The sequence below is a fragment of the Rana temporaria genome, chromosome 1 (genome assembly GCF_905171775.1).
Source record: "Rana temporaria chromosome 1, aRanTem1.1, whole genome shotgun sequence".
NCBI lineage: Eukaryota > Metazoa > Chordata > Amphibia > Anura > Ranidae > Rana > Rana temporaria.
Window position 1 is genome coordinate 398,860,833 of NC_053489.1, and position 21,590 is coordinate 398,882,422.

At 43.7% G+C, this 21,590-nt stretch overlaps 1 protein-coding gene across 1 annotated transcript in view; it reads right to left on the minus strand.

Annotated features, from left to right (window-relative positions):
• Positions 1-3,211: 3,211 nt before the first annotated feature.
• Positions 3,212-21,590, minus strand: part of LOC120913205 (protein mono-ADP-ribosyltransferase PARP14-like) — a 152,483-nt gene continuing 134,104 nt past the window's right edge. The window contains exons 13-15 of the mRNA XM_040322991.1: positions 18,545-18,678; positions 16,042-16,219; positions 3,212-3,732 (exon numbers count right to left, since the gene is read on the minus strand). Coding sequence (XP_040178925.1) covers positions 3,443-3,732; positions 16,042-16,219; positions 18,545-18,678 — 602 coding nt within the window. The 3' untranslated portion in view covers positions 3,212-3,442. The remainder of the gene's footprint in view (positions 3,733-16,041; positions 16,220-18,544; positions 18,679-21,590) is intronic.

The following is a 21,590-nucleotide window of genomic DNA, read 5'->3' on the forward strand; positions in this document are numbered from 1 at the left end:
CGTCCTTTTCTTCCCACAAATAGAGCTTTCTTTTGGTGGTATTTGATCGCCTCTGCAATTTTTATTTTTTGCGCTAGATACAAAAATAGAGCGACATTTTTGAAAAAAAAACAATATTTTTTACTTTTTGTTATAAGAAAAATCAAATAAACTAAAGTTTTAGTCAAACATTTAGGCCAAAATTTATTCAGCCACATGTCTTTAGTAAAAAAAAATCGCAATAAAAAAAAAATTAGCTACCTAGCGGCAACAGTGACATTAATACAGCGATCAGAAAAATGATCGCTTAGTGACACTGGCAATAGGGAGTGAAAGGGTTAACTAGGGCAGTGATCAAGGGGTTAAAACTTTATTAGGGGGGGTACGGGGGCTACCCTGAACCTAACACTAACTGCCTGTCACACTAACTGTCACACTGACACTAAATGCAGTGATCAGTACATATATGATCACTGCATTCAGTGACACTGTGACAGGGGGGTGGGGGGGGGTGATCGGGGGGGTTAATGTGCCTATGTGTAGTGTGTGTCAGTGTAGTGTTGTGCAGACTTACTGTGCGATGTATTCTGTCCTCAGCGGCGGTTGAAAATACCGCAGAGAGGAGAGAATACATCACTTCCCCCTTCCTGTGTTTACACAGGAGGAGGAAGTGACACACAGGGGAGTGCTCGCATTGGCTGTGAGCGATCCGTAGGGGGCGGATAAAAACGAACAGCCGCCCTCTCGTCCCGGATCGCTCCTGAAGCCACGTCCCGATCGGACCCCTGACCCACGTCTACGCAGGGACGTACAGGTACGCCAATGTGCCTGTCCGTGCCATTCTGCCGACGTAAATGTACATACGGCGGTCTGGAAGTGGTTAACAAATAAAAAACTGAAAAATTGGGCGTGCAAAATTATTCAGCCCCCTTAAGTTAATACTTTGTAGCGCCACCTTTTGCTGCGATTACAGCTGTAAGTCGCTTGGGGTATGTCTATCAGTTTTGCACATCGAGAGACTGAAATTTTTGCCCATTTCTCCTTGCAAAACTGCTCGAGCTCAGTGAGGTTTGATGGAGAGCGTTTGTGAACAGCAGTTTTCAGTTCTTTCCACAGATTCTCGATTGGATTCAGGTCTGGACTTTGACTTGGCCATTCTAACACCTGGATATGTTTATTTGTGAACCATTCCATTGTAGATTTTGCTTTATGTTTTGGATCATTGTCTTGTTGGAAGACAAATCTCTGTCCCAGTCTCAGGTCTTTTGCAGACTCCACCAGGTTTTCTTCCAGAATGGTCCTGTATTTGGCTCCATCCATCTTCCCATCAATTTTAACCAACTTCCCTGTCCCTGCTGAAGAAAAGCAGACCCAAACCATGATGCTGCGACCACGTTTGACAGTGGGGATGGTGTGTTCAGGGTGATGAGCTGTGTTGCTTTTACGCCAAACATAACATTTTGCATTGTTGCCAAAAAGTTCGATTTTGGTTTCATCTGACCAGAGCACCTTCTTCCACATGTTTGGTGTGTCTCCCAGGTGGCTTGTGGCAAACTTTAAACAACACTTTTTATGGATATCTTTAAGAAATGGCTTTCTTCTTGCCACTCTTCCATAAAGGCCAGATTTGTGCAGTATACGACTGATTGTTGTCCTATGGACAGAGTCTCCCACCTCAGCTGTAGATCTCTGCAGTTCATCCAGAGTGATCATGGGCCTCTTGGCTGCATCTCTGATCAGTCTTCTTCTTGTATGAGCTGAAAGTTTAGAGGGACGGCCAGGTCTTTGTAGATTTGCAGTGGTATGATGCTCCTTCCATTTCAATATTATTGCTTGCACAGTGCTCCTTGGGATGTTTAAAGCTTGGGAAATCTTTTTGTATCCAAATCCGGCTTTAAACTTCTCCACAACAGTATCTCGGACCTGTCTGGTGTGTTCCTTGTTCTTCACGATGATCTCTGCGCTTTATTGTTGTTCTCGGCGCATCGAGGCCTACGGGTAACTGACTGCGTTTTGTACTTTTTTGTACTTTTAAGAATTTTAATAAATAAATAAATAAATAATAAACGGACCTCTGAGACTATCACAGTGCAGGTGCATTTATACGGAGACTTGATTACACACAGGTAGATTCTATTTATCATCATTAGTCATTTAGGTCAACATTGGATCATTCAGAGAACCTCTGAATGAAAGTAAAGGGGCTGAATAATTTTACACGCCCAATTGTTCAGTTTTTTATTTGTTAAAAAAGTTTGAAATATCCAATAAATTTCGTTCCACTTCATGATTGTGTCCCACTTGTTGTTGATTCTTCAAAAAAAATTAAAGTTTTATATCTTTATGTTTGAAGCCTGAAATGTGGCAAAAGGTCGCAAAGTTCAAGGGGGCTGAATACTTTCGCAAGGCACTGTATTTCCGCCAGTGTGCCCCATCAAATGCTTCCAGTGTGCCCCCCCCCCTGCCCAGCACTTACCTGTCTCAGGTCACGGCGCTGTCCTCCACACTCCCTCCAAGTCCTCGATGTCTTCGCCCGTCCTCTTCCCGTCTTCTGCTACGATTGGACGCCTGATAGGTGTCCAATCACAGCGCCTGTCGCTTCAGCCAGGTGACAGGTAACCAAACCCGGTGCACTTGATTGGCTGAGAGGCGGGTCAGCGTTGCACCCGCTTTTTACCAATTTGGAAGCCTATTAGAGCCCACAGCTCTAATCAGGATGCCTATTAGAGCCGACGGCTTCCAAAAACACCCCCGTTATTGTAATTCAGATGCCCGGCGCCCGACAAGGGGCCAGACACCCGAATAGGGGGCGGCAGCGGCGACAATAGATAGATTCATACAATGCATGAATCTATCTATTGGTGATAGAGCGGTGCAGGAGAGAGGGGGCAGCACTCCTGCACCCTCTATGGATGCACCGCCACTGGACGTCAAACCTAAACCCTTTAAATTTGTATGCAATCAGGCAGGCCCTTGCACTACATAGTTGAAGGTAAATCTAAAGGTAATTTACTAATAAGATTGTGTAATGTATGGCCAGCCTAAGATACTGTACAAGTCATATTTCAGGCATTCCCCACAAAAAAAAAATTTTGGTGAGATATTTCCAATAGGAACACATTTGAAGGAATGCAGGCCGAGCAACTTTCCTCATTAGTGCCCTGCAGGTGCACAGCTGACAGATAATTATGAAACCACTCCCATTCGATTCACTTTCCCATGTCCTGTCAGATTCCTTCGACATTGTCCCTATTGATTTGGTCCCCACTCCAAGGCCTACTGAAATATTGTTGAATATAGGGGTTAGAGCTTAGAAAAAAGTGAAAAGTATAAAAGTGTACCATTGTAAATTGTCTACCTTTAGAGAAACCTAAAGAAACAAGAGGTCAGATGATATGGCAACCTTTTAATGCTATAGTGGCAGGAACCTATCTTTTTGTTTTAAAGGTCTACTTAAACATGTTTATTTAAAGGTAATGAGGTACTCAGGATATGCTTGGTCATCATGAAACACAACAAACATGGCTGGTTTGTTTTGGTCATCTGTTAAGCTGTCGTAGACATCAAAAATATAATTTGCTTGACGGCGTGGTGCGGTCCTCATACCACTTTGCCCTTTTGTATGATTACCAACTAGCACTTTTGTTAGATACATAAATCTCTCTCCAGTGTTTGGATCTGGAGGAGAGTATTGCTGGTGAGCTGAATAACTAGCATCCACAGCAAAATATACACCATTTCCATAGCAAGCAGCTGCAAAAAAATAAAAACACAAAAAATAGGATTAGTTAGATTAAAAATTAGAAACGTTTTTGGCAGAAATAAGCAGTGGGATTAGGCTCTGCGGTCATTTGTCACAAAATAATTTTGGCAAAAATCTCATTCATGCTTCCTTTACAAAATTGTTGCCTGAAACAAGATTATTGCCATAAAGGGAACTTGTAAGGATAGAAACTGCCATTACATACTAGATTTTAAAGACTCCTCAAATCATGATGCCGCGTACACACGGTCATTTTTCGGCATGAAAAAAATAAAAGTTTTTAACCACTTCCATACAGGGAACTTATACACCTTCCCGCCCAGACCAATTTTTAGCTTTTAGCACTGTTGCACTTTGAATGAAAATTGCGCGGTCATGCTACCCTGTACCCAAACTAAATTTTTATCATTTTGTACCCACAAATACTGCTTTCTTTTGGTGGTTTTTGATCACCTCTGGGATATTTATTTTTTGCAAAAAAAATAAAAAATTACCGAAAATTTAGAAAAAAATAGTTTTTTTTGTTTCTGTTATAAAACATTGTAAATAAGTACGTTTTCACCTTCACTGATGGGCACTGATGGTACTGCACTGACGGGCACTGATAAGGCGGCACTGATGGGCACCAATGAGGTGACACTGATGTGGTGGCATTCATGGGCACTAATATGTGGCCCTGATGGGTGGCACGGATGGGCACTGATAGGTGGCACGGATAGGCGGCATGGATGGGCTTGGATAGGCGGCATGGATGGGCACGGATAGGTGGCACAGATGGGCACATATAGGCGGCACGGCTGGGCACGGATAAGCGGCACGAATGGGCACGGATAGGCGGCACGGATGGCCACTGATAGGCGGCACGGAAGGGCACTGATAGGTGGCACGGATGGGCATAGATGGGCACTATTGTATGTGTTGTACTAATAGATGCCAATCAGTGCCAAACAATGCCTGCCAATCAGTGATGCCCATTGTGGGCACTGATTGGCATCCATTGCGGCACTGATTGGCATCCATTTTTTGTGTCCTCATTCCTGGTGGTCTAGGGTGGCATACCTTTATTTTTATTTTTTTAATCCCTGGTGGTCTAGTGGGCATCCCTGGTGGTCCAGTGGGCATCCCTGGTGGTCCAGTGGGCATCCTCGGGGGGGCTGTGCTGATAATCGATCAGAACAAACCCCCCTGTCACAGGAGCAGCCGATCGGCTCTCCTCTACTCGCGTCTGACAGATTACCGGCTTTTCCTGTTTACATCGTGATCAGCCGTGATTGGACACGGCTGATCACGTGGTAAAGAGTCTCCGTGAGAGACTCTTTACCTTGATCGGTGTTGCAGGGTGTCAGACTGACACCCTGCAACAACGATCGCCATGATGCGTGCCCCTGGGGGCGCGCAGCGGCTCAGAATCCTGAGGACGTCATATGACGTCCAGTCCGGATTCTACAACCACTTTGCCGACGTCAATTTGTCATTGGCGGGCGGCAAGTGGTTACCCACTTGCCGCCCGCCAATGACAAATTGACGTCGGCAAAGTGGTTGTAGAATCCTGACCGGACGTCATATGACGTCCTCAGGATTCTCAGCCGCTGCGCGCCCCCGGGGGCGCGCATCGCGGCGATCGTTGTTGCGGGGTGTCAGTCTGACACCCCGCAACACCGATCTCGGTAAAGAGTCTCTCACGGAGACTCTTTACCACGTGATCAGCCGTGTCCAACCACGGCTGATCACGATGTAAACACGAAGAGCAGATCGGCGGCTCTCCTGACAGGGGGGGTTCGCGCTGATTGTTTATCAGCGCAGCCCCCCCTCGGATCGCCACATGGACCACCAGGGAAGCCCACCCTGGACCACCAGGGAAGCGGGCAAAAAAAAAAAAAAAAGTCTTAAAAAAAAAAAAAAAAAAAAAAAGCCTTGGAAAAAAAAAAAAAAGTCTGAAAAAAAAAGCAATAAAAAAAGATGCCAATCAGTGCCCACAAATGGGCACTGATTGGCAACATGTGTAAATCAGTGCCGCCCCACAGTGTCCATCAGTGCCACACCACAGTGTCCATCAGTGCCACCCCACAGTGTCCATCAGTGCCACCCCACAGTGCCCATCCATGCCCAGTGCCCACCTATCAGTGCCCATCTGTGCCACCCATAATTATCCATCAGTGCCGCCCATGAGTGCCCATCTGTGCCACCTACGAGTGCCCAGTGCCGCCCATGAGTGCCCATCAGTGCCGCCCATGAGTGCCACCCATGTGTGCCCATCAGTGCCGCCCATGTGTGCCCATCAGTGCCGCCTATGTGTGCCCATCAGTGCCGCCTATGTGTGCCCATCAGTGCCGCCTATGTGTGCCCATCAGTGCCGCATACCAGCGCCGCCAATCAGTGCCACCTCATCTGTGCCCGTCAGTACTACCTTATCGGTGCCCATCAGTGCCGCCATATCAGTGCCCGTAATTGAAAGAGAAATCTTACTTATTTACAAAAAAATTAACAGAAAAAAATAAAAATTTAACTTTTTTTCAAAATTTTCAGTCTTTTTTTAGTTGTTGCGCAAAAAAAAAAAATCGCAGAGGTGATCAAATACCACCAAAAGAAAGCTCTATTTGTGGGAAAAAAAGGACGCCAATTTTGTTTGGGTACAGTGTAGCACGACCGCGCAATTGCCATTCAAAGTGCGACAGTGCTGAAAGCTGAAAATTGGCTTGGGCAGGAAGGTGCGTAGGTGCCCTGTATGGAAGTGGTTAAAAACGTAATTTAAAATGATCGTGTGTGGGCTTCACATCGTTTTTCGGCTTCTGAAAAACGTCAAAAAAAAATTGAACATTCAAAAGGACGTTTTAAACCCGCGCATGCTCAGAAGCAAGATATAAGATGGGAGTGCTCGTTCTGGTAAAACTACCGTTCATAATGGAGTAAGCACATTCATCACGATGTAACAGACAAAAAAGCGCGAATCGTCTTTTACTAACACGGAATCAGCTAAAGCAGCCCAAAGGCGGATAGAACTTCCCCTTTAGAGTGCCGTCGTACGTGTTGTACGTCACCGCGCTTTTTTCATCATTTTTTAAAAACGATGGTGTGTGGGCTACATTGTTTTTAATGATGAAGTTGGAAAAACTTTGTTTTTTGGACTTGCTGAAAAACTATGTTTTTTTTCATGCCGAAAAATGATCGTGTGTACGTGGCATTAGAGTAAAGCTGGACATACATTATACAATTTAGATTTACCGTCAACTATGTAGTGCAAGGGCCTGCCAGATTGCATATGAATTGAAGGTGTTTAGATTTCACCTCGTTCCTTTACGTTTTGGTAAATGTAAAGTAAAATTGAACAAGAAAATTGTAAAATGAATGGGCAGCCTAACACAGGATTCTTCTAGTCCTGGCAAAGCCTGATAGTTACAAAATTCTTAATAAATGCCCTTTGAACCCCCTAAATACACTGCTATTTCCTAAGAATTTTTTTATTTATAAACTTTTATATAGACATACAGTATATGAATCATGTGCTTCTGTAATTGCTAATATTTGAAAAGGCTGCTCCAATTTAATGATCATAGCACACTGGATAGGCTGCCTATGTTTGGAAAGGTCCTACACCCTTTTAGAATACTTAAAGCTGAGTTCCGCTCAAAAGTGGAACTTCTGCTTATCTGCCCCCCCCACCCACCCGATGCCTTCCACTTCTGGGATACGGGGATGCAGCGTCGCCAAACCAATTAGAAAGCGCAGTTTGCTTCACGCATTCGCAGTAGGGAACTGGCTGTGAAGCCAAAAGACAATCCGAAGATAAGCCAGGGTGCCGACATTCTGGGCACCCTGAACAGGTACGTTTCCATATATTAGAAGTCAGCAGCTACAGTATTTGTAGCTGCTGACTTACATTTTTTCGTAGGGAGCCAGCTCATCTCTCCACTATAGCTAGGGCTGCATTCCTGATCCTGACTCAGTGAGTACATACATCTGTTTTTAACATTAGCCTGAGGAAGTTCAAAGCATCGCTTTGTAAAGTAATGCAGCACCCATAAAAGTACGGTATATTAAAATCCAATTCAAAAAGTGCCACAAAATCCATACAAAGCAGGGAAAAGCAGGTACTCCCTCAATAGGACTTGTAGGGCACCTAAGTAGAGCATACAACAAAGAACAATTAAGCAAGTTTTAAAAATTATAACATTATAACAATTTTTAAACATAACTGGTCATTTAAACCTTGGCAGTGTTGGTTCTGGACCAGATTTTGCAGTCCACTAGTGAGCATTAGCAGGTGGTATAAAAAAACAGGACTGGAGCATGATATTGCTCTTAGCCTGGTACTCAGGAAGCCTAAACCTGAGAGAGCTATTGATGTGATGTTTGCTTTCTGAGAGAAAAAGTTTTGCATTATCTTTGTTTTTCTGGGTGACTGGGAGACTGGGTGACTGGGAGTTAGGAACCTGTGAGTTAGGAACCTGAAAATGTTTAGAGCCTGAATGGCAAGGATTTATTTTTTGTTTGTCTTTGTTTGATTTAGGGTGCTTTCACACATGTCTGTTTTTCCTCTATCCGAACATACATGAATCTCTATGGGATATCAGACGTTAGTGGATGATCATCCGCTGACATCTTCTAACGTCGGTCTCCGCTAAACTCAGCGGACGATCCGCTTACATCCGAAAAGACAGCGGCGGGAGAGACTGGACCGGGAGAGACGGCGGCAGAAGACCGCGGCGAGAGAGGACCGCGGCGAGAGAAGACTGCGATGAGAGAAGATGGCTCGGGAGAGACGGCGGCGGGAGAAGACAGCTCAGAGCTATTAATAAAGGATTTTTTTTTACATTTACATTTTGGTTTGGTTTGGAGGTCCCCTCCGAATCCATACCAGGCCCGAAAAAAATATTAAAAATGGACGTCAGCGGATATGAAAACAGATATAAAATTTTACATCTGCATCCGTTTTTGATCCATATTTTTTACAATAAAAATGTTTTTTTACACTAAAAACTGAACGCCCATGTGAAACCAGCCTTACATGCAATCTTTTAAAAAAAAACGGCTACAAGTCAGATTTTTAGAAAACCTGACGATATTTCTATGCAGTAGCAATACACAATTATATGATTTTAGATGGAACAATAGATTAAACATCTACAGGTGGGCAGGGGCGGACTGACCATTCGGGCACTCCTGCACTGCCCGAGGGCCCCATGCCACTAGGGGGTCCCATCAGGGTTGCCAGCCTCAGTAAAACCAGGGACAGTATGTAAAAATCTGTGTTTTTTTTAAAATCCCAAGATTATAGCTGCCCCGCCTCTTCAGTGTGTGTGAATGAATGAATGAATGAAAAACTTGTATAGCACGGCACATGCGAACTGAATCGCCTCTGTGTGTGTATACTATATGTGTGTGTGTGTATACTGTGTGGCCCCATAATTTCCTATTGCCTGGGGGCCCCATAATCTAATATTGCCTGGGGGCCCCATAACCTCCTATTGCCCTGGGGCCCCTTAATCTCCTATTGCCCGGGGGCCCCATAATCTTCTTTTGCCCGGGGCCCCATGAGTTGTCAGTCCACCCCTGCAGGTGGGCGTTCGACTAGCTCAATAGATTTTTGCTTCTTCAGGAGATTGGATGAGATGTACAGTCTAAATTAAACACAGAACACTGTAAAATACATAATAGCAACTAATTACATTTATGCACAGATTGCACAACACGGGGTCACATCCATGGTCACATTACATATATGAGGTATGTACAGGTAGAAAAACATGTAATGAATGAATGAATGAATGAAAAACTTATATAGCACGGCACATGCGAACTGAATCGCCTCTGGGCGCTTGTTGTTCCTGTCTCTTGACATCAGAAGAGCAGAGTTTTAATCTGTTTTCTGAAGGCCAGGTGGTTTTCCTCCAACCGAATGCTGGTTGGTAAAGCGTTCCATAGTCTTGGACCTTGGAAAGCAAACCTTCTTTCTCCTTTGGACTTGTATCTTGCTTTGGGTACCTTGACCAGATTTTGGTTGGTGGATCGCAGAAGGCAATTGGAATTGTGGGGTTCTATCTTGTCGCAAAGATATTGCGGAGCCTTCCAATGGATGCACTTATGGGTCAGACAGAGTGCTTTAAAAGCAATTCTGTCCTTTACTGGCAACCAGTGAAGGGTTCTCAACGAAGGTGAGATTGATTCCCATGTTTTTTTCCCAGTCACAAGTCTGGCGGCCGTATTCTGAACGACTTGCAGACGAGAGATTTGGTACTTTGGGAGTCCGAGGTAAAGGACATTTGCATAGTCCAGTCTGGAGTTCACAATTGTTCCTACCACGACTGCTACGTCTTCTTTGGGGATAAATGGAATAAGTCTGCGTAGTAGGCGCAACAGATGGTGAGAACCGCTGACTACTGACCCTATTTGTGCATCCATTGTCATGTAGGTGTCGAAGATGCCCCCGAGACTTTTGACTTTGGAGCTAGGGGTGATGATTTGGCCCAGAATGGGCGGGGGTGTCCAGGTTGTAGCCAGTTGACTCTTGCGACTGGCATGAAACTGGAGAAGTTCTGTTTTGGAACTGTTGAGTTTAAGATAACTCTTAGTCATCCAGTTTTCTATCAAAGAGAGACATTTCTCTAAACTGAGATAATGATCCTTTTTGTTGCAGATGCAAAAATACAGTTGCATTTCGTCTGCATATGAGTGGTAGAGTAGTTTTTGGCTACTGATAATTTCAAAGAGAGGGCGAAGATAGATGTTGAAAAGCACCGGTGACAGTTTAACTGTTTGTGATCGGTTTTCCAGGAAGGAGGAAAACCATGGTAAGTCCCCTTCCGCGACTCTGGCTACCTCAGCCAGTCGCATCAGTAACAGTTTGTGGTCTACCATGTCAAAGGCTGCGCTTAGGTCCAGCAGAACCAGGAGACAGGATTCTCCTTCATCTGTGGCCTCGAGGGCGTCGTCCCATATTTTGAGTAATGCTGTTTCTGTCCCGTGTCCAGGACGGAAACCTGATTGTAATGGATCAAGTAGATTATGGGTATCTAGATGCTGTTGCAGCTGTTGTACCACTGCTTTCTCCATTACCTTAGAGAGAACATTTAGGCCTGTTACGGGGCGGCGGTGAGTTGGGTCCTTGGGGTCGAGGGTGGGTTTTTTCAAGATGGGCTGGATTGTGCCCTCTTTCAGCAGGGAGGGTACTATGCCTTCCTTAAATGACTGGTTTATAAGCTGCGTGATAGGTGGTGCCAGGATGTCAATACATTCCTTCAGCAGTTTAGTGGGGATAATATCATTGGGCGCTGTGCTGTTTCGCAAAGTACCGATGATATTTTTTGTGGCATCGATGGAGATGGGTTCCAGAATGAACTTTGTTGATTGTAGAAAGTTTCTCTGGGTGTTATGTGGTTGATTGAGGGGGGGGGGGCTGAGGGGAGTATTGTTTTGCAGAATGCTTTCCCGGATTCTCTAAATTTTGTTGATGAAGAAATCCGATAATTCATTGCAAAACTCTTGGGTATCTGAATTTGGGGCTTCAAGACATCCTGGATTCATGGTTTGGGTGACCATCTTGAAGAGTTTGTGGGGGCGGTTTAGGGCGCTGTTAATAGCCATAGAAAATGATGTTTCTTGGCTTTGAAGATTTCTTTATGATATTTTCTTGTTATTGCCTTGTAGATGATGAGGTTTTTCTCTGAAGCGCTTCTTTTCCAGGCAGCTTCCGCCCTCCTGCGCTCTTGCTTCAGTAGTGACAGCTGGTTGTTGAACCAGCCGGACTTTTTTTTCAGGGTGCGGGCTTTGCGTTTCGGTGCTACTAAGTCGGCTGACTGTAGTAGGGCTGCATTTATGGCATGCAGTGTATCTGAGGCTGTTTGATGTGGATGGATTGTTTTGATTTTATTTCCCAAGGTAGATTTGAAGAGTTCCGAATGGAGCTTCTTCTGAGATCTAGTCCAGTGTATTGTCACCGGCTTGGGTGCTTTTATCAATGGGGGAATTTTGGAAATTATGAATTTAATTGCATGGTGATCTGTCCATGGCAATCGTTCATTTTCCAAAATGCTTATTTTCAGATTTTGTCTGAAAATTAGGTCGAGCGTGTGTCCTGAAGCATGTGTTGGCCCGCATATAAGTTGCTGTAGCCCTAATCCTTCCAGGTGGTCAATACAGGCATCAGCAACGGGATCCTGTGAGGAGTTCGAAGCAGAGATCGAAGTCCCTGAGCAGCAAAAGGTGTTTGCTGTTAAGGGTATAAGTGGAGATAAACTAGTCAATGATGTAAAGGTGCTGGAATATTGCACACTGCCCCTACTGCGCTGTCTACTGTGGGGAAGCCAGGACCATCTGGTGTGTGAGGTGGAAAAGCCACAAAAATGCATATGCAATTGATTTTAACCAATATGATTTATTTAATGGATGTATAAAAAAAATTGGGGATTGGAAAATTGGGGATTTTAAATTATTGAAAAAAGAATGCCACAAGTCCATTAGATCCTTATATCAACGTTTAGGAGCAGTTATGTGTTTTTTTTCAGCTGCCCCTGAACTCACCTCTATGTTACAATGAGGAAAATAAGTATTTGAACACCCTGCTATTTTGCAAGTTCTCCCACTTGGAAATCATGGAGGGGTCTGAAATTATCATCGTAGGTGCATGTCCACTGTGAGAGACATAATCAAAAAAAAAAAATCCAGAAATCACAATTTATGATTTTTTAACTATTTATTTGTATGATACAGCTGCAAATAAGTATTTGAACACCTGTCTATCAGCTAGAATTCTGACCCTCAAAGACCTGTTAGTCTGCCTTTAAAATGTCCACCTCCACTCCATTTATTATCCTAAATTAGATGCACCTGTTTGAGGTCATTAGCTGCATAAAGACACCTGTCCACCCCATACAATCAGTAAGAATCGAACTACTAACATGGCCAAGACCAAAGAGCTGTCCAAAGACACTAGAGACACAATTGTACACCTCCACAAGGCTGGAAAGGGCTACGGGGAAATTGCCAAGCAGCTTGGTGAAAAAAGGTCCACTGTTGGAGCAATCATTAGAAAATGGAAGAAGCTAAGCATGACTGTCAATCTCCCTCGGACTGGGGCTCCATGCAAAATCTCACCTCGTGGGGTCTCAATGATCCTAAGAAAGGTGAGTAATCAGCCCAGGACTACACGGGAGGAGCTGGTCAATGACCTGAAAAGAGCTGGGACCACCGTTTCCAAGGTTACTGTTGGTAATACACTAAGACGTCATGGTTTGAAATCATGCATGGCACGGAAGGTTCCCCTGCTTAAACCAGCACATGTCAAGGCCCGTCTTAAGTTTGCCAATGACCATTTGGATGATCCAGAGGAGTCATGGGAGAAAGTCATGTGGTCAGATGAGACCAAAATAGAACTTTTTGGTCATAATTCCACTAACCGTGTTTGGAGGAAGAAGAATGATGAGTACCATCCCAAGAACACCATCCCTACTGTGAAGCATGGGGGTGGTAGCATCATGCTTTGGGGGTGTTTTTCTGCACATGGGACAGGGCGACTGCACTGTATTAAGGAGAGGATGACCGGGGCCATGTATTGCAAGATTTTGGGCAACAACCTCCTTCCCTCAGTTAGAGCTTTGAAGATGGGTCGAGGATGGGTCTTCCAACATGACAATGACCCGAAGCACACAGCCAGGATAACCAAGGAGTGGCTCTGTAAGAAGCATATCAAGGTGCTGGCGTGGCCTAGCCAGTCTCCAGACCTAAACCCAATAGAGAATCTTTGGAGGGAGCTCAAACTCCGTGTTTCTCAGCGACAGCCCAGAAACCTGACTGATCTAGAGAAGATCTGTGTGGAGGAGTGGGCCAAAATCCCTCCTCCAGTGTGTGCAAACCTGGTGAAAAACTACAAGAAACGTTTGACCTCTGTAATTGCAAACAAAGGCTAATGTACCAAATATTAACATTGATTTTCTCAGGTGTTCAAATACTTATTTGCAGCTGTATCATACAAATAAATAGTTAAAAAAATCATACATTGTGATTTCTGGATTCTTTTTTTTTTGATTATGTCTCTCACAGTGGACATGCACCTACGATAACAATTTCAGACCCCTCCATGATTTCCAAGTGGGAGAACTTGCAAAATAGCAGGGTGTTCAAATACTTATTTTCATCACTGTATCTTATCAGTACATGTACACAGGGTCATTTATAGTCATTTCTAGGCAGTTGAGTTTAGAAGCATTTTTTGGAAAGCAAAAAAATGCGCTCAGAAAGGATGTTCAGAGACATTTGAAACGCCAAACAGCTTGTAAACACATGTAAATGCGGCAACTCACGTTCTGTTTACAGGCCTTTTTAATTTTTGACTATTTGGAAAAAAAATAAAAATGCTTCTAAATGCGGCTAAACTAAATGCGGCAAAACTACTATCTGTCAGGTTAACCACTTAAGCCCCGGACCAATATGCTGCTAAATGCCCAAAGGCGTTTTTACAATCCGGCACTGCGTCGCTTTAACAGACAATTGCGCGGTCGTGCGACGTGGCTCCCAAACAAAATTGGCGTCCTTTTTTCCCCACAAATAGAGCTTTCTTTTGGTGGTATTTGATCACCTCTGCGGTTTTTATTTTTTGCGCTATAAACAAAAATAGAGCGACAATTTTGAAGAAAATGCAATATTTTTTACTTTTTGCTATAATAAATATCGCCCAAAAACATATATAAAAACATTTTTTTCCTCAGTTTAGGCCGATACGTATTCTTCTACCTATTTTTGGTAAAAAAAATCACAATAAGTGTTTATCGATTGGTTTGTGCAAAATGTATAGCGTTTACAAAATAGGGGATAGTTTTTTCGCATTTTTATAAATAATTTTTTTTTTTACTACTATTGGCGGTGATCAGAATTTTTTTTCGTGACTTCGGACAATTTTGACACATTTTTGGGACCATTGTCATTTTCACAGCAAAAAATGCATTTAAATTGCATTGTTTATTGTGAAAATGACAGTTGCAGTTTGGGAGTTAACCACAGGGGGCGCTGTAGGAGTTAGGGTTCACCTAGTGTGTGTTTACAACTGTAGGGGGGTGTGGCTGTAGGACTGACGTCATCGATCGAGTCTCCCTATAAAAGGGATCACTCGATCGATACGCCGCCACAGTGAAGCACGGGGAAGCCGTGTTTACACACAGCTCTCCCCGTTCTTCAGCTCTGGGGAGCGATCGCGACGGAGCGGCTATAAACGAATAGCCGCGCCGTCGTCCCGGATCGCTCACCGCGGGAATCCGCCCGCCGGACGCAGCAGGGAGGGTCCCGATCGGGCCCCCCACCCACTAGAAGGCAAGGACGTATATATACGCCCTTCTGCCTGTCCGTGCCATTTTGCAGACGTAAATAGTCGTGCGGCGGGAGTTAAGGGGGTAAATCGTTCAGGGGAGGTTGTAAAACGTCCGGTGTACATTTAGCCTTAGTGATTCAACATTTTCAAGTGAATCTATGACCATCTATGACCATATTCTTAACAATCAGTAAAATGCCTTATTAAAGTGGAGTTTGCATCCCAATTTTTTTTTTCATTATTGTGCTCATTAGACCTAAAAAAGCAAAAAAAAAAAAAAAACCATTATTTTTTTACTTATCTGGAAATGCCTGTTGCTATGCGGTCCCACAAAATCTGCCTTTGAAATCACCTAGTATTCTGACATCATCTCTTTCTAATGCTCCTGGGAAATGTGTGTCATCATTTCCCAGGATGCAGCGCGCTGTCCAATTATCACTCCCCATCCAAGACTTCCAGGAAGTAAGTGCTTGTAGGCTTCACAATGCCCACAAGCAAAATGACAACGGTGTAGACATAGTTTTATAAACTATCTTTTTTGAATAACTATGCGGAGCGGCGGCGGATTGTAAAATAGTAAGTGACCGGATTTATATTATAAAAACGCAGGATGAAAGGACATACATTTAAAAAATACTAATTGTGGTCGGAACTCCGCTTTAATCTCTGTATCTGTAAACATTGTGAACATTTTTACAATTTTAAAAGTTTACAACAGTCATTGATTTCTTAGCTCTTTCCGTATTACTTTCTGTTACACTAGAATCTTAGCAGCCTGCATCTAAAGTAAATGACCAGGAGATGTTTCTAAACTGTTTGAAAAAGACTGAAATCAGACTCTCTTTTGAGGATCTTTGCAAAGGAATAACTTCACATTAAAAGCACTAAGAGAGATCACTGATGGCTTGTTTTAGAACTCTTTTGATATATGACATGTATATGTAAAACATACTGTAAGTATTAGTCTGAAGATGTTTCTTCCTAAGTACAACATGAATCTTACCATGCTGACCCGCAAAACTCCTGTTAAAACCACTATAGTTGATGGACTGACAGTTCTGTGGTTCAGTGCCATGGAATAGATAACGCTCATTAACACCATCAGATCCATTCTTCATGATCATGAATTCTTTCCTCATTTCGTAAGCTATGTGTTGATACGCATTCTGTATCCTTTCAATCTGACAAAGAATTTGTTTTAAAAAAAAATTTAGTTGAAACATTTTTTTGAAGCATACTTTTTGGCATAATCTTTTTCCCTAAACACTTTATTAAGACTTCACATTTTCGCAATACATCATATAAGCAAATAAATATACATTGAAAGGGTAGTACATCAAATCTCAAAACAGATAAAGTGATCACAATGTATACCTAGGCATGAGAAGTACATATGGTCTGGTATAAACCAGTCACCAGTAAATGACACTGGAAATATAAAAACAGTACGGGGGGGGGGGGGGATTCAGGCTCCAGGGCTGTAATTTCAGCTTGCATATCTTTAGGCCCAACTAGGTAAGAAGGAAATGGTAGAGACAAAAAAAGACTTTGTGGAAAATAACAAAAGAGGCCACCCATCACTCCCCACCACTCGTCCCCACCTCATGCCTGGACTGTCCAAGTGCGCATAACGAGAGTATGGAAGCCGCGGAAAAGGGAGAGGTCAGATCACAAAGCTAGTCTATCACCGTGTGCCAAACCCTATTGCCGCGTACAGACGGTCGTTTTATGCGATGTAAAAAAACGACGTTTTCTGTGAAGTAAAAAACGACGTTTTTGAAACTTCAATTTTCAAAAACGACGTTGCCTACACACCAAAGTTTTTTCACAATGCTCTAGCAAAGCGAGGTTACGTTCACCACGTTTTTTCCATTGAAGCTCGCTTCATAACTAGCTTCTGGGCATGCGCGGGTTCAAAAACGTCGTTTTAAACGTCGTTTTTTGCTACACACGGTCAATTTCTGTGACACAAAAAATGACGTTTTGAAAAACGACACATAAAATTGAAGCATGCTTCAATTTTTTTTTGTCGTTTTTTACAAGACATAAAGCGACGTTTTCCCCCACACACGGTTAATGAAATTGACGTTTTTAAAAACGTCGTTTTTTTACATCGCATAAAACGACCGTCTGTACGCGGCATAAGGGTCCTCAGTCTCAGTATGCCATTTAAAGCTATCAATTTATTGTAACTTTTGCAAATACACCATTAAGTATGTAATCCTTGAAAATGTTTTATTGGTTAACATGAAATAATATTCTGCTTGCCACTAAATGTAAAGAAAACTAATCACGTAAAAGGTTCATCAGGTTACATTACACAAATCTGTATAAATTAACTCTCCAGCCAATAATGTACAAAGAGAAGATACTGAGCCAACTGAAACTATTGAATACAAATTGATTTAGGTAAAATACATTTAAAGGTATTTTCTATTTGATAAACAAAAAAAAAGATCCATGCAGCTAAAGAGAATGCAGAGTGGTTTGTCCCTTGTTTATGTTCAGACAAATATAAAAGTTTAACACATTTTATTTTTGAGTTGTTTACAGCTTTGAATAGTCTGAGTAGTCTGGATATTTTAATCTCCTGCTGTTCATATCCTCCAACAAAACAAAATGTATTGAGTCAGGATAGATTTAAACACATCTCACCTCTTTAAATGCAGATAACAACCTTAAATATCACTGTAAACATCCTTATTCCTTCAATTATTCCCAAAGGCAGGTGGTAAGAAATTGCACGATTCCCCAATCAACACAGATAGTATTGACAGATGGTCCCGGCGAACTCTTGTCTGCTTCTGGCAGGGGGTGGGTGGGGGTAAGTCGTCCCCATCGGGAGAAGACAATAATTATTGCTAGCAGGTATAGCAGCCACTAGCGATAATCGCAAGTGAATCCGGCAGGCTGGTTGTACCCAAAGTGATCGATTAATCAACTTGGTACATTTAGCCTGTCCACACACGGTTTGAATCGTGGCCGGTTCCTGCCGAATCAACCGAGATTCAAACCGACTATGGCTGGCCCAACCCTAAACACTTATGGCACCCTTACTTTTGTCCCTTTTCAAACCTTAATCATTAAAGCCCCCCCCCCCCCACGAAAAATACTTTAAGGCTGGGTTCACACTGCAGCATGCTCCGGCGTCCCCATTCACCATTTCAGGTCCAATTTCAGCCCAAATTTTTCGCTGAATTCGGATCTGAAATATCTCCCGGAAGTAGGGACAGGCATCTGTCAAAAACAAATACCGTTCCCCCCTCCCCCTGAAATGTGCCAAATGTGGCACCAGAGGGGGAGGGGGGAAGCAGATAAGCGCAAGTTCCACTTTTGGGTGGAACTCCACTTTATCCTACATACTGAGTGAAAAGTTTAGTTACCCCTTCTTTTTTTCTTTAGTCTGGTTGTTCTCATATGGAATTTCACCAGTAATTCACTAAAATAAATGAATGGATTCACTAAATTTGCAATGTTGAAAAAATATGAGTGGTTACCACTGTTACCTTCACAATAGGTGTTTGGACAGTTCTGCTGTAAAGGTCGTTAACCTTGTTATATTCCTCAGAGTTTTGAGCCAATTGCACTCTCTTAAGCATCTGTCCATTCATATCATCCCAATTCTCAGGCAGATTTGTTTCTGAAAGCAAAAAAGATCTATTAATATGTGCATCTTTCGTGTACAAGAAATGAATGCTACCTTTCAATCCTTAATTTTTTATATCGCATTTGCTTGTTTTATTATTTAATTTGCTAGGTACCTGCTTTGATTACAGTCCACTGATATTCCCACCACTTTTGCCCCATTTGCATTGAGCAAGTTCCTGGGGGTACATAGCTTTTGAAGCGGTTTATGGTGATTCAAACTTGCTTTGGTGGGATTTGTTTGAAGTAAAATGTCCATGGGCTCTATTGGTGTTTGCTGCCTAGGGGCTCTGTGGGTATGTTGCATCAGCTGCATGATTGCAGGCTCATAATTATAATTGTATTTTACTTTTACTGCTAGCTACTAATAGCGTCAAGAGGGGGTGGGGGCTGAGAAGGGGAGAGACACACAGGAGCTGACAGGCAGGGAGGGAGAGGAGAGCAGCGAGATGACGGAAGCATGTAACCTGACTAAAGGTAATCAGGGGTCAACAGCCATGATTACTGTGGTCAGCACACAGAAGGGGACACAGGAACAGGCAGGATCAATCAGGTTATTTACAGCTTAGAGAGTGAATAATAGAAATATAGGATGCAGCGCCAATAACCTAAATGATAATTACAACAAGTGCAGCTCCAAAAATTAGTGAAAACTAATATACAGTAAAAGCAATGAAAAAGGGCACAAGTGTAAAATTAATGTCCATATTAAAGGTGTTGTAAAGGTAAAAAAATGTTTTCCCTAAATAGCATCCTTTATCTTAGTGCAGTCCACCTTCACTTACCTCATCAGTGGCGGAACTACCACCATAGCGACCCACGCGGGCGCTATGGGGCCCGCAGCCGAGTGAGGATCAGGGGGGCCCGGCAGGAACGTTGTTCCCGTTAGCAGCTGTGGCTGCTTACACACACACACTGCTCCAGGCACGCTCTGCCAATGAGAGCACACTTCCGAGGGATCTCCTAGAGACTTCAAAGCTCTGACACAGCCGAAGGGAGACCGGGGATGCAGAAGATTTCATTTCCTGCCTCTGTGCCGTGCCGATTTCTGAAGATGAGGTCAGGTAGGTGGAGAAGCATGGCTTTCTATGTGGAGGAAGGAGGGGGTGAGAATTCCTGCCTGGAGCAGTTTATTTTAGTGGGGAGGTTAAGGAAAGGGGGTGGGTTTGCTTTTGGAGAAGGACCCCCCTCCCCCCTGTAAGTTTCTTGTAGAGAAGTTTACAGGGGGTGGTTGGTAGGGATTTGGTTCTGGGTGGGAAGTTTGTTAAATGAAGGGAGATATTATTTAGCATTAGATATGAGGGAGATATTTTTGCCTTGAGGTGTGATCAGAGACAGGGGGGTTAATATTGTGGGGATATATGAGGGAGGGTGGTGTTTTTCAGTGGGGAGTTTTGCTTGTGGGGGTTCTTAAGCAGTAGAGGGGGGGATTTTTTCCTTTAGTTCACACTGATGTGGCTCTGCAAGGTGTATTTTGTGTGGGCATGGCAGCCCATTTATACTGTGTGGGCTGCTGTGCCTCCTTAAATACAAAGAAAAGGTCAAAAGGACCCTCCACCATTTCTGGAGTCGCAGCCCGCACAGGAATCGCAAATGCAGAGCAGTTCCCACATCGCATGTCTCCTGTCGGCAGTTTACACTGCCCCATATGAACTGCTGGGAGTGCCAATTAAAACTTAATGGCACCCCCAAATCAGTTCGCATATCGCAGTGCGATCTGCAAATTCGGACAGGAATTGAATCACATGGGTGTGAACACCCAGGGCTCAAGTCCTGCGGGAACGCATGGGAACAACGTTCCTTTACTTTTTCCACAGCAGGAATGCCGTTCTCATTGTCAAGGTGCACCGACCTCCCCTACCTTGGTCCTCCTATTCCTCCTCCTCCAGCGGCCGCTGTTACAAAGTCATTGGCAAGTTGAATCAATGTGATGTAAATTATAGGAGCCGGGACTTTGTTACAGCGGCCACTGGAGGAGGAGGAGGTGGACTGAGGGAGGGGAGGACGGGATGGCGCTGGGATATTCAAATCCCAGATTCAGACACATGCCAGGCTTCATTGCTAGACACAGATCAGGCTGCATTGCTGCACACTGATTAGGCTGCATTTGATGGACACTGGCAAGGCTGCATTTCATGGGCGCTGATCAGGTTGCATTTCATGGGCACTGATCGGGCTGCATTTGATGGACACTGGTAAGGTTGCATTTGATGGGCACTGGCAAGGCTGTATTGATGGGCACTGATCAAGCTGCATTTGATGAGCACTGGCAAGGCTGCATTGATGGGCACTGATCAAGCTGCATTTGATGGGCACTGGTAAGGCGGTAAGGCTGCATTACTGGGCACTGATCAGGCTGCATTTGATGGGCACTGATCACGCTGAATTGTATGGGCACTGGTAAGGCTGCAATAATGAGCACTGATCATGCTGCATTTGATGGGCACTGGCAAGGCTGCATTGATGGGCACTAATCAGGCTGCATTTGATGGGCACTGAGGAGTGAGTGGCCCAGGGCAGGCAGCCTGAGGAGAGGGGCCACAAGCCGGCATACTCAGCAATCCCAAACTTACTCTTCTGCACAGATTAACACATGTGTGCATACGCATTGGGGCAGCAGGGGTCCCACACATTGGAGCCTGAATAGAAATATAGTGCAGAAGGAGTCCCAGTTGTTCCAACTTGTTTTAGAAATTCCCTGCGAGGGAACCATTATCACACAGTGTGGTGTGTTTTATTGTTAGTATAGCATACAGATTAAATTATTTTGTTGTTACATCTGTGCTATATTTATTTGTTTAATGCATGTGAATGTTAGATGTGTCCTCAACTCATAAACTGGCGCTTCACAATAAATATTGCAGTTTATTCATTAAAAAAGTAGTACATAAAACATACATATGCTGT